The 16,317-nt window shown below is 55.4% G+C and overlaps 2 protein-coding genes across 4 annotated transcripts in view; one reads left to right on the forward strand and one right to left on the reverse strand.

Annotated features, from left to right (window-relative positions):
* Positions 1–6,777, reverse strand: part of PC (pyruvate carboxylase) — a 96,435-nt gene extending 89,658 nt beyond the window's left edge. The window contains exon 1 of the mRNA XM_028515145.2: positions 6,648–6,777. The gene's annotated coding sequence lies outside the window, so the exon portion shown is untranslated. The remainder of the gene's footprint in view (positions 1–6,647) is intronic.
* A 321-nt stretch (positions 6,778–7,098) lies between these two features.
* Positions 7,099–16,084, forward strand: C6H11orf86 (chromosome 6 C11orf86 homolog). 3 transcript variants are annotated; one of them, XR_004904044.1, is made up of 2 exons: positions 7,099–7,205; positions 15,510–15,619. XR_004904044.1 is itself a non-coding variant. In XM_028515095.2 (2 exons), exons 1-2 carry the CDS (start codon positions 14,626–14,628, stop codon positions 15,606–15,608), a joined length of 393 nt encoding a protein of 130 aa, XP_028370896.2. In that variant the 5' UTR covers positions 14,390–14,625; the 3' UTR covers positions 15,609–16,084. The 3 variants fall into 3 exon arrangements, 1 of the variants encoding a protein (XP_028370896.2); XR_004904045.1 differs by having other exon boundaries at positions 15,507–15,575; XM_028515095.2 differs by lacking the exon at positions 7,099–7,205 and adding an exon at positions 14,390–14,919 and having other exon boundaries at positions 15,510–16,084.
* The last annotated feature ends 233 nt before the right edge of the window (positions 16,085–16,317 follow it).

Genomic DNA, 16,317 nt, shown 5'->3' on the forward strand with positions numbered 1-16,317 from the left:
CTCTCTTTCTCCCTCCCTTCCCTCTCTAAAAAAAATAAAATCTTTTTTAAAAATTATTTTTTCAGCCAAAGTAACTTCTGAATAATCTTTGCATTGCACAAAAACCACAGGTAAGGACGGGGCATGGCGCTGGGAAACCTCACTGGACGTGCCACTCAGCGGACACTCCTCAAGTCCGGCTCTCGGAAAGTCGGTTTCCTCGTCGTAAGAGAGGACTGTTTCTCAGAATAAGTAATACATTTATTGTTGATGACTTAGCAACATTAATAAATTTCTTATCGATAAAGAGCACATTAGTAAAAGCATCTGGACACGCATCGGGTGGTTGTCCAGCTGCTAAGACATTAGCAGCATGAGGTCACTCTGGAGTCACTGCAGCCTTTGCCAGACCCCGGGCTGGCCAGTGACAGACGAAAGATGCCAGAAAGTATCTTCAGAGACTGAGCATGACTCAGCATAGCCGGGTCACGGAGCTTTCCCAGAAGCCTCAGCCAGGGATGGATGTCATCAGAAGGGAGCTGCCACACGTGGAGCTTGGCCCCGTTCCACGCACAGCTGGTGGAAATGTCCTTAGAGCAGCTTTGGATGACCCAGCAGCCCCTGCCCCCTTCTCTGGCCTGCTGGAGCCAAGGATAAGGAGGTAGGGACAGCAGCAATGAGAGCGTGCTGGGGCTATGCCTTCTGGCATCGTACTTTAAAAAAATACACAAATAAATAAATGAAAGCGAGCCCACACCCACCTCCCTCCAGAATCACCAAGGAGATAGTAGCAGAAGAGGAGGGGACTCGGCCATGGTAACGAGCAAAGCTCCAGGATGCAGCAGGGACTAGGGACTGAAGACCAAACAAGCTTTGACAAATGAAATGTCCTGGGGGGAGGCAGCCCTTTCCTGCTGCTGGACTTGGGGGACGACAGGCAAGGGGCCGGGGTGAGGTGGGGATCAGAGTACTGACTTCTGCTCGTCAGCCTTCTCTGGGCCCCGGTTTCTCAGCTCCCTAAGACAGGTCCCTAGGGCCTTCGCCCAGCTCCCCACCTCTCCTTGCAGGGACGCAAGGCAGAGCAGTAACATTCAACTCTACCAACAGGACGAGGAGAGTGAGCAGAGAGACAGGGCAGTGGCCACTTCTCCTCCGCAGCTCAGCTAAGAAAACGCAGGCGAGGCTGCTGCTGGCCCAAGACCTAGGACGAGAGGGGACCGTGGGAAAATCTCGGGAAGGAGAACAACTCCTGTGGGTCACGAAGGGTCTCCTGAGGACAATCCCTGCACGACGGGTGGAAACCCAAGAAAAACGCCCGTGCAAAGGCATCTAGCCTGAGCACTGAACTCGAGCTCTGGGGAAAGCAACAAAGTCCCCAGGGCAGCGGGCTGGGCTGTGAAGTGGGGATAGCAGCTGGCTGGCGCACCTGTGGGTGAGGGAAGAGTGTTCGCACGTCTGAAATGCAGGGGCCGGGGGCGGGGCACGCTAGACAGACCTCGAGGATCACGCCTGGCCAGGGAGTTCCCCGGAACCAGCAGCGGGACTGGGCCCCGGCCCCAGGGCCTTGGCACATGGGCTGAGGAGATGCACCCAGCCTGGTGCCGTTGGCGGGGGAGTGAAGGGGGGGGTCTTTCCGAGGGAAACCTGAAAAGCAGGCGGTCATACGGGAGGGCAGCGCTGCCTGAGCACTCTGAGAGAGGAATTCCACCTTTACCCCTTTGTCACTGTGACGCCCAAAGATGGAACACCGCTGTGACAGCACGGCAGGTGTCTGACGGGCAGCTGACAGTCACAGCCCCAGGACTCCCCAGTCACTCACCGGCCGGCACCTGCTCCGAGGCTGCCCAGCCCTAGAGATGCTCTCTCTGGTCTTGAGGAGCCTTGCCACCCTCCCCATGACCAGCGTCCCAAGCCACACCCTTCCAGAAGTAGGGCTTCCTGTGCAGGCTGACCAGTTGCCAACTGGAGCCAGCAGGAAGCTAGATGTCACTTTCCAGTGAAAACCCAAAAGGACCGGGAACAGACAAGGACTGCTTATATTTTCCAAAAACCAGAGCTTGGCTTTTTTGACTTAGTGAGCTGCAGAGCTGACAGGCCAGGCCTGCTGAAATCGACAGCTGCTGCTGGAGACACGATCCGCACCCACACCCACCGCACGGCCTGGTCTCAGGCACAGGCCTTACCCTCGGGTTTCGTCAGCTCTCAGGGGCAGGCGCTATCTGAAGTAAAGGGGAAAGAAGCATTGCCCCCATTTCCCCGGGCGCTCCCCTGAGAACCTAGGCGTGGCAAAGACACAGATTCGGAACCGGGAAGGACTGTCCCTTTGCTTCCACAGTGGTGGCGGCGGGGGAGGGTGCCGGGAGAGCGCAGGGCTGCGAGCACCCCAGGTCTGTTGTCCGACGGCCTGGGCTCCACCCCTGCTGCTCTGCCACCGGCTCCCGTACCCACTCAGAGCCCGCTTTCTCATCTGTGAAATGGGAATGATAACAACACCCATCCTGTAAGATCCCGATGAGCCAACACACGCAGTGCTGGCACCACGCCCGGCCACAGGACACAGATGTTAGCCAACAAGCCTAGTGAGAAAGAAGCGTTGAAGTAAAACCCTTTTCTGGCACCCGCTACACAAGAACAAGAAGTTCTAGAAACTTCTATGGTTTCAGCTGAAGTGCTTTCTCCTCCTGCCCATTTGCACCCAGCCCCAGGCCTCCTTTCTGGGCAGAGCTGTCGCTGGGCCTTCGGGAGCTCCGTCTCCTCCGGATGAGACTCCCCGAGCCTGGGCCCCGTCTCACTGTGCACCTGACGCTCATTTTTGTCCTACGCGGTCCGGGAGCTGCCGTGCCTCCTATTTCCCCGACTGTGCCCTCAGCTCCTTTCCTGCCGAGACGCCTCACGGAACAGTGCACCCGTGATTAGACCCCTGGGAGCCCACAGTTGGTGGTACGTGACCACTTTAGGGAATTTACAGACTGCTTTCTTTTGAAAAGGCCACACCTGTCACTCAGCTCTGGCCCCTGGTAAATAAAGAACAGAATGGAGACGCAGGCGAGACAGCCATCAAAGGAACTGAATCCATGCTCCGAGAAAACCAGATGCCTTGGCCGATTATGTCAAGGTTGAGAATGATTTATTGGGCATATACCTTCCACAGGCACCACTCCCGAAGGCACAGGCTCTGCTCCCAAAATGCCAAAAAGCAAGTTGCTGGGGGCCCATAAATAGATGGTGAGAACAGGATAATACACAAGAGGGACCCCTGCAAGGACCCAGCCTGACAGCCTGAGACGGACCCCAGCCACAGTTTCCTAGCTGTGGGACTGACTCTGGGGGGTTTAGTTCACCCGCAGTTCCTCGCCGATAAGTAAGCAGCTAACAGTACCTTTGTCTCAGGGTTGTTGTGACGATTAAATAACACATGAGCCCGGGCTGGTGTGGCTCAGTGGGTTCAGTGCCAGCCTGAGAACCAAAGGGTGGCTGGTTCGATTCCCAGCCAGGGCACATGCCCAGGCTGCAGGCCAGGTCCCCAGTGCGGGGTGTGCAAGAGGTGGCCACACACTGATGTTTCGCTCCCTCTCTTTTTCTCTCCCTTCCCCTCTGTCTAAAAATAAATAAATAAAATCTTTTAAAAAGATAATACATGAAAGGGGGTTTAGCAAGGTCCCTGCCACCGCATAATAAAAGGCTGGCTTTTATTATTAATAATAAATCATTACTTATCATTATTATTGAAAGAGAGAAGCCCTGTCCAACTGAGCAAACGTGGCAAGTCCTGATGCAGGGAAGCCTGACAAGCAATTCTGACAGGACAAGAGGAGAGGACAAGTCCCGCAGAGGACAAGGACGCCAGGGACAGGGACAGTGGGGAAGCAGGCACCAGAAGCAAGTCTGGGGGCAACACCGATAGTCTCATGAGGACTGAGGCAGACGGAACAGGGTGCCTGTTGGGTCAAACGGAAGAAAAAGCCCAGTAGGTGGGATCACATATTTTCATTCAACAGGTAAAAAGAAAAGGGCTTATCCTTTGCGGCATTTCCCATCTCCCCACATCGGGCCCTGCCCCTCTGGCAGTCTGGCGAAGAAGTCCACAGCTGAGACTAGAGGCGGCTGAGACAAACAGGTGAAGGAAGGGGTGGTCCCTCGGGCCCAGGCGAGGCTCCAGAGCAAGCAGGCAAAATGTCCCACTCCTGAAAGGACGTCTCCGGATGGCACACGGCACACTTTCGGGGTACAGGGCGCAGGGCCCGTTCAGAAAAGGGTAAGATGCCACTGGGAGGCAGCCAAAGGGAAGGCTCACGCTAATCCTCCAGGGGAATGTTTACCTGGTGGCGGCACCTGGCTCATGCTGCCGAGTGCTAGAGAGACCTGGACAGTCTGGGCCCACCTACCCAGCACCCAGGACCCAGGACCAGGGCACGGGAAGCGAGACAAGGAGCAAGTGAGGAGGAGGAGGACAAAAGGGCAAGCGGCCTGTGCAGGCACAAGGGGATCCACAGAGGCCGCCACCACCAGGACCAACCTGCCTGGGCCGTGGGTGGTCCTGGAGGTGAGAACTGGCACAGACAGGGCCACCAAAACTGAAGCAGGCTTCAGGAGAGAGAAATAAGGCACAGAGGGGGCTAGGAGGTAAACTGTGGGAACTTTGGATGACGGCCTAATTCAATTCAACAAATCAATATCGAACTACAGTGAACGAAGCTCCTTCCTGCAGGGCAGGGCAGCCGCCAAGTAACACGGGATGCCTGCTCACCAGCGGCTTTCTAGAACACGGACAGACACAACCTGTAGCTCAGGCCTCCTGCTGGGCCCTCAAGAGCCCCACCCAGGGCCCCGGCGCCTTCGGACCCAGTTCCATTTCTGCCTCACCAGCACCTCACCTTGTGCCCTCACCTGTCACGTCTGTAGAGACCTCTTCACAGCGACCGAGAACACTGCTCACCCCCACTGGGAAGTGCTGTTTCTCCCCCACGCCCCTCCCACCTTCCTCAGCCTACCTCTGGCAGGTTCTAGTCACTGAAAACTTACCCCTCCTCCAAAATAAAACCTCGGCCCCTCAAATCCAATCACTGCTTCCTCAGTGCCAGCTGCAGGGGAATCAAGAGAGACTCACTGACTCACCCCATCCACAGAGCTTTCCCCAATCCAATCCCACCCAGCCCTCAACCAGTCCATCTCTCCTCTCCCTGGCCTCCGTATGTGGCTTGGCCTGATTTGTGGGTCTCAACTTCCTCTTCCACACCCTCAGAGAGGCCAGCCCTCACCAGCACGGGCTCTCTGCAAACATCTGTGGCATGCTGACTTGCAGCCCGAGTTCTGTTTCTTTGTCTCCCCCCCCCCCCCCCCCAGTCAGTTTGTCAGCAGTTCTAGGACACGGTTAATCTCATCTCCCAAGTCTTGTCTCCACACTCGGTCTAGAGGTCTGAACGTGGCAAGTGTGCAAAAGAAAGCGATTACGAGTCCAGAGTGAAGATGGAGAGCGGGCAGACAGCAAAGCTGGAGCTCTGAGTTAATAGAAATGCTGGGCACATGCACTCCCAGCATGAGTATTTGCGTCACAGGCAGGGGAAGGAGGACAGGGGAAGCCAGGGCTGTTGGTAGCAGTGGGTAAGGGAGCAATGGAGAAGACAAAGACTTCTGGGTACACTCGGGAGGCTCTAGTTGTGGTCTGGCGAATATGATGGGCACCTCTTTAAGCCTCAGCTTTCTCAGCTGCAGAATGGGGATAATGAGCCCTGGCATACTTTCTCACCAAATGGAAAATCAGGGTTTTAAGAAATTCAACACGGCCTGAGGCCAGGACCTGGCCTCAGCCCAGCATTTGAGAGATAAGAGAAACGCTCCCCAGAGGTGAAAACTCAAAGTACACAAAGCAAGTCACGCTGGTAGCAACCTGCGTGCACGTCCTGAAAGCCGAGGCTGCCCATTCCCCTGCCCAGGAGGGCGCTTCCCAGACGGACGGCCGCTGCTCCTCACCGCCCCCAGCCGAGTGCACTTTGTAAACTGCTCAACGCGGTGTAAGTAACGGGCTGAGCCCAGCCCCACCTCTTAACTGAGCAGCCTTGGGCGAATCACTGCTTCTGGGCGCCTCAAGCTTCTACACTTGAAACTAAATGGAGCCGAGCCTACTCCACAGGCTCACTGGGAGAATCCTACAGGAGACACGTGGAACACAGAAAACCCTGGCCCTCCACTCCGCGACTTTCCTCAGAACTGAGCAACTTCCAGTGTGATGGGGAAAACTTGGGCTCCCGATCCTGACAGACTCGGGTTCAAACCCTCCCTCAGGGACCTAGCGCAAGGCATTTTTCGGGCTCCGTGCGACAGTTTCTCCATCTGCAAAATGGGCCCAAAAGCATGAATAAGGCCGCTGGCGGCTGCCACGGGCGCGGGGCGGAAAAGGCCCGGCTGCGCCCGCACGGGAGGGATGCTCGCGGAGTGGCGGGGCGACTGGCCCGCGCCGACGGTCTCCCGCTAGAGGGGGAGGGGAGGGGCGGCGCAACTTGCGTGGCGCACCGCCCGCTGCTGTCTCCTCTAGCCGTCACTCGTGAAGCCCGCGCTGCCTTGGCACGCACGACCATTATATAAGCGTCCCCCGAGGCGGCGCCGGCGCACGCCCACCCGCTCCGGGCTGCCGCGGGAAGAAGAAGGTGCGCAGCGCCGCGGCCACTTACCTTCTGGCCACCGCCGCAAGTCGTCGCCACCGCCTCTACCGACGCTACCTCCACTGACAGGGAACAGCTGCGGTCTCCGCGCAACTAAACTTGCTGCAGTCCCGGCCCCGCCTTAGGACTTTCTATTGGCTCAAGCAGCCCAACCCCTCCTGTTATTGGACAGTGGGCTCCGTCACTCACCACTCCCCCGCTCAGAACTCCTCCCTACGTCCGTCTGCCCGTCACGTTTAAGTCTTGGCGCCCCACGTCAGCCCCGCCCCTCGCGTCCCCGGCGGGCTCTTGGATTGGTGACGAGGCTGAAAGAGCCCGCCCCTGGCGCACCACCGCCTACTCCCTTGTCTACAGAGTCCCACGTGGGCTGTCCGGCTCAGGCAGCAGTCCGCAATAGGCGGAAGTGGCCCGGCTCCGAAGCCCTGTGATTGGTTGTCGGCGGGGGTGGGGATGTGCGATTCATTCACCCGAGTAGCACGTGTCTCCCAAAGCTGCAAGCAAAACAGACCGTTCGGGAGCTCTGGGATTCGGGCTAGACGCAAATACATGCAAGCTGATGGAGAAAAGGTCGGAAGAAAGGGTTTGCGAAAGGGTTTGGGAAGGGGATGGTTCACGGGTTTACAGGAGTGTGTCCTTTAGCAGCTGTGGGACGGGTTGTGATAGGCAGGAGTCCGTGTTCGTGTGACCTTGGACAAGCAATCTCACCTCTCTGAGCCTCAGTCTCCTACTCTTCAAGTTGAGGCCACTTAGGACCTAGAGGGTTTAGAAGGCTTGGTTGAACGGAAAGCTTCATAAGTCATAAGCTGGGCTCCATGCCAACCGGGGGATAGGGGAGTCTCCAACACAAACTCAAATCTCTGCCTTCCAGTGAGAGAACACAGACGATAAACAAATAAAATACATGGTACATCAGATGATAATCAAGGCGTGGAGAAAAAATGACCTGCTTCCAGACAGTTGGGAGGATCAAGGGCTATGAGAACGTCCTGTTAACTAAAAATTGCTAATTGAGCATGGAGAGATAATGCAACTCTTTGACTGTGTTGTGTTTGTCTCTCCAACTTCCTAGTCCCTCCTTCCACCTAGCTGGCTGAACTCCGCCCTGGGACAATCCGACATAGCCATTTTAGTAGCAGGAAATGGATTAAAATCCCACTTCTCCCAATTCATATATTCATTTGATTAACAAACACCTGAGCACCTATGATGGGCCCGGTGCTATGCCTGGTGCTATGGGACACCGTGGTGGAAAAGACACAGCTCCTACCATCATGCCATAGAGCTGACATTCTATTAGATGTCCAAGTCCAAGGACGTTCTCCCTCACAACTCTCTTCATGCTGGAAAGAGTTGAAGCTGTATGACCTTGGGCAGGCTCCTACTCTCTCTGGGCTGAATTTCCTCATAAGGGTTTGGGTTTGCTGGACATTAACTCTCATTTACTTGTCTCTATTAGTCTTCTAGTGTGTAACTGCTTTGTAACCTCAACTCCTCCTGCTTGTATTTTCTCTCCTCTGCTGTGTATGTGTATGACGTGCCCCCCCCCCCACCGTCCCTCAGGAAAGGCAAGGCCCTGCTCTAGAGCTGGCCATGCCACAGAGGCTGTGAGCCATTGGCTGAGTCCTGGCTGGTCCCTGTGAACTCCTGGGTCTGGAGCAGAGGGCAGGTGACTCCACCCAGGTTCAGGTGGCTTCCTGGTCAACACCACCAGGTGGAGGTCTGAACAAAGAAACTGAATGAGAACTAGAAAACGGGCCGCTGTGAACAAAGGAAGTGGATTTTGAACAGTTAGCTCAAGCACATAAATGACCTAGTTCACATTTAATTAGGAAACAAAACACCTCTCCATCTGGGCTCTCCTACCTCCAGGTTGAGATCCCCCGGAGGATAAAGTTGGGAGGGGTATTTCATCGCAGACAGAAAACTTCCCCGGCAAAAGCCTGGGTGGGGAGTTTCATGGGGCTAGAAAAAAGCATTTCTCAGAGTGGGCTTCTGTACTACCAGGGACAGAATCTCCTTGGGCCAGGGTGCCAGTGGGAAGCACAGCTTCCTGAGCCCCAGTCCATGGTTCTTATACAGATTAACTGCCAACTCAGAGATCTTAAAATCACCAGCAGAATATCGCTCAGGTCCATTTCTGAGGAATGGGATCCCCTGTATTGCGTTGCTTGTTTTAGAAGCTCCTCAAATAGTTCTAATGTGGATCAGTGTTTCGAGGCCTAGAGAAAGTATTACCCAGTCTTCCCTGATGATAAAAACCCTCTGGGCTCTTTAAAAACAAAACAGATTCCTGGACTCCCAACCCCTATGGATTCTGATTTGGTAAATCTGGAGTGGAGCCCAGGAATCTTTATGTATTATTTTTAACAAGCCCCAACTGATTTTTGAAATCTGGGAAGCTTGAGAAACTTGGCTGAGTTCCTAGGAGGATGTAGGGGAAGGTGAGGCGGGGCAGGTAGGCTGCGAGCAGCCTGGAGAGGCCTGGCCAGGAGTCTAGCCCCGAACTGGTTCTCTTACTGTATTATAAGAGCTGCTCGGGCAAAGAAACCATTATCCGTTGAAATATAGACAATTTTAAGTTACCTGTGCCTATCTGAATAACCCCTGTCCTCATTTGATGGGCATAATATCTTCAAGGAAAATTCTAGTGACCTTAACCATTAGGCTTATAGTTCTGTCTGATCATCCTGTGGGGTGGGTGAAGACCCAGGTCTGATCCACGCTGGGTGGAACACATGTATGAGGACTTTTTGCTGGCCCGGCTCTGTGGGGCTGGAGTCAAGGCGCACTACGGACTGTGTGTCCTTGGGCAAGTTGCTTCACCTCTCTGAGTTTCAGTTATTTCATCTGAAAAATAGGGCCAGGCTCCAGAGTGGTGTGAATGTGAAATGCAGTGTTTTCCTGAAAAAGAGGGTACACTCCTTCGCAGTGTGTACCAAGGTCAATCAGATTCTTCTTCTTGGATCTGAAACCCATGGAGAGTGGGCTTCAGTTTGTCCTGTATGTTCCCAGTCTCTAGTCACCTGCAAGATACTACCCCCATCTCTACTGCCCCAGTCCTTCCTACCTTTAAGGCTGAGGCCTAACACCACCTCCTCCAGGAAGCCCGCCCAGATTCTTCCTACCCCCAAGCCAGATATGGTCTCCCATTCTTTTCTGTGCATCCTTAGCACTTCAGGGTGCCTCCCTTCATGTGCATCAGAATTCCTCCTTTGCCAGGGGTAGAGATTCTACTGTCCTCCCCTTGGCCTCCTTCCGAGGCATCATCAAAACAAGATCTTGCCCGCGGTGTGTAGATGTGGATTAATTTCAATGGCTCACTAATAAGAAAGAACATCCGGGCGGCCTGGCCCAGTTTGCTGCCTTCCGTATATCTAAGCCTCACCACGACCTTAAATGGCACCCGCCACGTAAGTCTGAGAACCACCTGAGGGAATAGGCACTGTGCGTTCCACTAATTTCAAGGCACACTTTTTTTTGTTTGGTTGGTTTTCTGCATTTTAACCCCTGAAATGGTTCTACAGCTTCCAGGTTGTTTTTTTTTTTTAAGATTTTATTTATTTATTTATTTATTTATTTTTTGAGAGAGGGAAGGGAGGAGGGGGAGGAGAGAGAGAGAGAGAGAAACATCAATGTGCGGTTGCTGGGGGTTCTGGCCTGCAACCCAGGAATGTACCCTGGCTGGGAATCGAACCTGGGACACTTTAGTTTCCAGTTTTTAAGGATGTATAAAACAATGCTCCCCTTCCACTGAGGCCATTTTAGATTTGAGGACATCAAGTATCGTCCCCATTTTGTAGCTGAGACACTGTAGGCACGAGGTTAAGCCACTCCCTCGCGGCTCAGAGCCACCTGGTGAAATGCTTTTGCCTCGGGCAGCACGATGGGCAGGTGAGCAGCCTCCGTGATCATCCGCAACAGTCTTGCCTCCTGGTGTTCACGCTCTCGTGCATCCCCTCCCTCGAGTACTGGCTGGACCTGGGAACTCGCCTCCAAGGAACGGGTCGGGGCACATGTGATGGGAGGTCACTTCTGAGATTAAGTTTCCAAAAGACTGGCTTCTGCCTGCCTGGTATACCCGCCCTCTCGTTCGCTGGCTCTGCTTGAAGCTGCCGCATGGGAAGCTGCTCTGGGGAGACGCTCACATGGCAACCGTGAACAACTCACAAGAAGCGGAGTCCCTCAGTGCAACTGCTTGCAGGAAACCAAGTTCTGCCAACAACTGTTCGAGTGACCTTGGAGGCAACCCCCCCCCCCCCACCACTGAACCTTGAGATGACTGCAGTCCCCTGAATGGAGCCTGCAAAGGGCCCTGAGCCAGAGGCCCAGTGGAGCCATGCCTGGACCCACAGAAACTGAGCTCATACAGGAGTGTTGCTTTAAGCCCCTACATTGTGGGGGAATTTGTTATGTAGCAATAGATGATTATTAGTCTCCAGTATGTAAGGCTAAGTACTCTTGTGTCCTGAGGACAGAGAGATGAAAAAGATGATGTCCTGGCCTACGAGGGACACCCAGCTGCTACTGTGTGTATTTCGTTGCTGTTGGGCTGGCTTCCTGGAGGAGGCATCGCGCCGCAGGGTTTAGAAAGGGGAGTAAGAGCTCGCCAGTTGAGAAAGGCTGGGAGGCAGTGGGAAGGAAGAGAACATAGGTTTCTCCTTGTCCTCTAGGGATTTGAGAAGTTGTTGTAGAATTACACATTTGGCAATGAAACAGGCCAGTAAGCCAGGACGAGCAGAAAAGAGAAACGGAGATGGAAAGCTGAACGAAATGGCCGAGCAACTTACAGCCCAATACAGCAGGTCACCTCCCTGGAGATGACATCTAGGCCTCAGTTGTATTTCAGCTCCAGGCCCAGAAAAGCAGCAAAACCAGGTGGGCGGTGCCAGAACCAGATGCAATGACTAGCCACCCCCTGCTCTGGCGCTGACCAATCAGGGGAGACCAGGACCCTGAAAGGGCGCACCTGCAGTGCTGAGGAATGTTATACTGAGACCCTCCCCTGAGATTCCCGCCTATAAGAGAGAGAGAAACTCAAGACAAAGTATCCAGTGTTTGCCCTTCCTTAGAGAAGCAGCCCACACCATTCCTTTCCCCTTCTCCTTCCCCACCCAGGGGAGCAGTGGGCTGTGGCTGCTCGTCCCGGGCCGGCCCCCTTTCCTCTGGTGTCCCCGTGGGCTCAGATGGTCCAGCATTGTTGCTGCTTCTGTGCTGAGCCCTTCCTTGTTTTACCATCCCCAGCTTTTTTTTTAACCCTCACGAAGACATGTTTCCATTGGTTTTGAGAGAGAGAGAGAGAGAGAGAGAGTCATCAATCAGCTGTCCCCCATACGTGCCCCAACCAGGGATGGAACCCACAAACTTTCGATGCGCACAGAAAAACCCTCCAACCAACTGAGCCACGCGGCCAGTGCTGTCCCCAGCTTTAATAAATACTCTCATAGTCACCTGCACTTGCACTGTGAAATCTCTCCTACACAAAGTCAAGAACTCGCACGCTCCTGGCTGGCCCTAGGCAGCCGGCTCAGGCCCAGGCCCCCGCCTGTTAACAGCAAGAGGGTGTTCAGCCGCTGTGCGCTCAACAGCAGGAGCCAGTGATTTACACCCCAGGCATCTCAGGAGTGGGTGAGCCAACAAGCTCCTCCCAATCCTGGCTGTGGTGGGAGGGGATTTGAGTTGGCTGCGCCAGGGTAAGGGTGTTGAAGATTGTGAAATGGCTTTGCTGCTCTAACCAGGGTCAGGTGTGGCTTGTGGGCTATCCTTTAGGGGTGTGGTCAGGATTGGCGTGAAGAGGACTGGGTGTGGCTCTCGGTCCACCTTTGAGGTGAGCTGGGACGGAAAGCCGAGGCCCCTTTTCTCCATTCTCCTCTTCACCCTGGCCCTGTCTGAGCCCGGTGGATGTTACGAGCCCCTTCGCCCAGGAAGGCCTCGAAACTGAAAGGGAAAACAGCAAGGCCAGGCCGGGGGAGGAGTCTGGAATGAGCCAAGAGTTGCAGCCAGCTCTTCTCTGACCCCAGATGGGGGCGCCCTGTGCAGCAGCCCACGCACAGAGGAGGTAGGACCCCTGGCATCAAGTCCTGCCCTTGCCACCAACACGGGCAGCAGAGTGGAGTGCTTGACGCGTGGGCCCGAGGCCAGGCGGACCCAGGCAGGGCCCCCGGCTCTGCCGCCGACTGGGCGTGCTCCCTGGCCAGGTGCTTCGTTTCTCTGAGCCTCGGGTTCCTGACCTGGAAAAGAGGGGTAACGATGCCCACCTCATCTGACTACCGTGATATTTAGAGAGAATACATGGAGGAACGAAGAAAAATGCTGGGACAGTAGCAATTAAAACAAAAAGAACCAGATGCATGAGGTCCCTTCCAGCCCTCAAATTCTATGATTCTGAGGACCTGCTGGACAGCCCGAGTACTTTTCTCTCACCCCGATCTTGGGAGAAAAAGAGGCGGCTGGTAGTCTCGCTTTTACAGGCATCACATTCACGATTCCACTTGATTTTCACAACGAACGGATTCACTGACAAGGCTGAGAGGGGAAGGGGTAACACCTGGGGCAATGGATCATCGCCGACTCACTTTCACGGAGCCCCCGCCAAGCACCCCGTGTGAGCCCAGTGCTGCCATATTCAGTCCTCTGTGCAGTGGCGGGGCGAAGGTGAATGTCCACTGTAAGGAGAAAGTATCTTCAGAGCGGAAGACAAAGCCATAGAATGTAACAGATTTTTTTATAGGGTTATTTACTCTCGGGATGATGGGGCGGAGCAGAAAGAAGGCCCCGCAGTTTTGAGCAAATTATTCTCTGCTAAGGACTCCTGCGGCTGTACAGTTCTTAGGAATATGACTCAGGCACTCTTGATTGACAAGACAAAGCGACGAAGCATGCTGTAGTCCCAGTGGAACTGTCACCAGTTCAGTATTCGTCCCAGCCTTCACTAGCAAAAAAATTCCTGGTATGTTGCTTTAAAGGGGCACAGCTCGCCCTGCACTAGAAGGCTCTGATATGCTTCCTGAGGACAATGGTTGGTCAAAGGTCATGGCACCAAAGGACACAAAGACCGAGGTGGTTTTTGTTCTCCAAGTTATTTGTTCCTGTTACAGACGAGGAAATTGGACGCAGGGGCCGAGGTCACCCACCTGCGGGAATGAAGCCACTGTTTCCCCAGAGACGGCTGGTCCTCAGGGTCTGAGCTCCTGACCCTGTTCTCTGCTGGGAAAGTAGGAGAGGAGCGAGGCTTGGAGAAAATCCAGCCTCCTGACTCCCGGCCTGCAGCTGTCCGTTCGTTTTCTTTTCTTTTCTTTTCTTTCTCTCTTTCTCTCTCTCTTTCTCTCTCTTTCTCTCTTTCTCTCTCTCTTTTTCTCTTTCTCTCTCTTTTTCTCTCTCTCTTTTTCTCTTTCTCTCTCTCTTTCTCTCTCTCTCTTCCTTCTTCCTTCCTTCCTTCCGTAGCAAAACGCACGAAAACATTTTACCATCTCGGCCATTTTTTATGCCGAGCGTTGCATGTAGGGTTGCGTTCACATGGTCACGCAACCCATCCCCAGAACTTTTTCATCCTGCAAACCGGGGCTCTACAGCCATAAAGGAACTTACCACTCCCTACAGCCCCGGCGGGCACCGGGCCCCTTTCTGCCCCCGTGTTCTGACTCTTCTAGGTTGGAGCTGTCCTGCCTCTTACAGTTCATCTCTGTGTTGCCGTTGAGTGTGTTCTCAGTGTCAGCAGAACAAGTGTGGACGGGCAGGGCTGCAGGGGTCTAGGGGACGGTATGGCCAGGGGAGGCTGCCTTGAGGCAGGAGTTGGGGGCAGGGGGGAGGCCTGCACCCTTTGCCCCAGACGGTGACTCAGCGATGCTTTGGCCCCTGTGGCCTGCCCTTTGGTTTATGATGGCCACCTCAGCAGCATCAACCTTTGCCCCCGAGTGAGCTCCCGTCAGATCAGTGGAGGGACCCGGCCACCGCAGAGGCCAGTGACTCGCCAAGGGCCTGGAGCAGTCCTATGCCTGTAGCCTCTGGAACCATGGGGACGGGGCAGCGCAGCCAGTCCTTGCGGCGACCACGGAGCTCCTATGGCAAGCTCCAGGAGCCCTGGGGGAAGCCTGTGGAGGGCCAGCTGCGCCGGGCGCTGAGCCTCAGACAGGATCGTGGGAAGCCCAGATCCTCAGAGGGAGGCCCAGAGAGGCTGGACTCCCCTGATCAGGAGCGGCAGCCTGGAGGCCTGGGGGACACGGAGCAGCTGATCCAGGCTCAGCAAGGAGGCAGCCCCCGGCGGTGGCTGAGGCAATATCAGCAGGTCTGACTGGTGGATGGACGGAGGAATGAGTGCTGCAGGGAGAGGGCGGGACTCCCGGGAGCCCTCGGGACTCCCGGGAGAGGGACCCCGGGCAGCAAGGGCTCAGAGGCAGAATCTATGGGCCTAGGGCCAGGAAGGCAACCAAGCTTTTTTCGTTGTTTGTTTGGAGGTGAGGCTGGAGAGAGAGGGATTCAGGAGCCATGTATCTCAGGGGGCCCTGACAGTCCTGGAAGGTTTTAGAGCAGGCCCGTGATATAGTCAGAGCTGTTTTAAGATGATGAATCTGGCAGTGCATTGGATGGGGGGGGGGGGGGGGGCGGAGGGGAGTGTTTGCTGGAGGCAAGGAGGTCAGCCAGTACAACTTCCCAGGGTTATATCTTGTGTTCCCCTTTCCCAGGTAAGGGAGGGCCCAGCCCCACTTGGTGGGAGCTGCCCTCCAGGCCTCGCCTCCTCCTGGAGAATAAAGGGTCCCCAGTGCCTCTGTCTCTGGGGTCTACCACCACCTCGTGGCTGTAGGTGGAACAACACCCGAAGCCCACCACCTGCCGATGCACCTGTGCCCTGATCTCCCCACTCCTGTCTCCCAGCAGGTGAAAAGAAGGTGGGAGAGCTTCGTCGCCAGCTTCCCCAGTGTGACCCTGAACCGGCCGACCTCCCCCCCGGAGCCCCCTCCGGGCACCGCCCGCTAAGGCCGCCAGAAGCCATGGTGGCCCCGGCTGTGCCCAGATGCGACGGCTGTGTCTGCTGAGCTACCTCTTCGCTGCCTGGCCTTACCTGGCCCCGAGACCTCTGCCACTACCTCGCCTGAGGGCCGTGTATTGCCCCTCCGCTCAGGCCTTCCTCTCCAAGGCTGTCTCACAGCTAAGACCCCAACATGGCTGAGGAGAAGGGGGCGCAGCTCTGCCTCCTGGTAGATTCTGCCCTCTGGAAAATGCCATGGGAGTCCCTCTGGACAATGACGTGCATGAGGGTCTTAGAAGCCTGCCCAGCAGCGCAGGTGTGGACGCTGCTGGTTCCGACACGAGACTGGTCGTAAACTTCCAGGGCAGAGCTCAGTGAAGCCAGAAACTGTGGCTGAGAAGCTCTCCGACCTGCCTTGTCCCTCTTGCCCTTCCTCCCTGCCAGCTGATGCTGGGGGGGCGGTGGCGCATGGGCCTCCCACGGAGCCCTCCCGCAGGCTCTCAGCCCGAGAGCCCCCTGAGGGCAAGCAGTGAATCTGGGTGGTCCTCAGTGCAGCACTCTGGGGGCTGAGAGGCTCAGGCCCGGATATTGTCACTGTGACCCTTACAGTGTCCCGATGAAGAAAACGGGGAAGCCTTCCCTCCCCGTGCAACAGAGGGGGAAACTGAGGGCCAGAAGGGGGGTGATTGTCCTTGGCCTCGCTGGCCCCACGCCACC

Source organism: Phyllostomus discolor, chromosome 6, assembly GCF_004126475.2.
Source record: "Phyllostomus discolor isolate MPI-MPIP mPhyDis1 chromosome 6, mPhyDis1.pri.v3, whole genome shotgun sequence".
NCBI lineage: Eukaryota > Metazoa > Chordata > Mammalia > Chiroptera > Phyllostomidae > Phyllostomus > Phyllostomus discolor.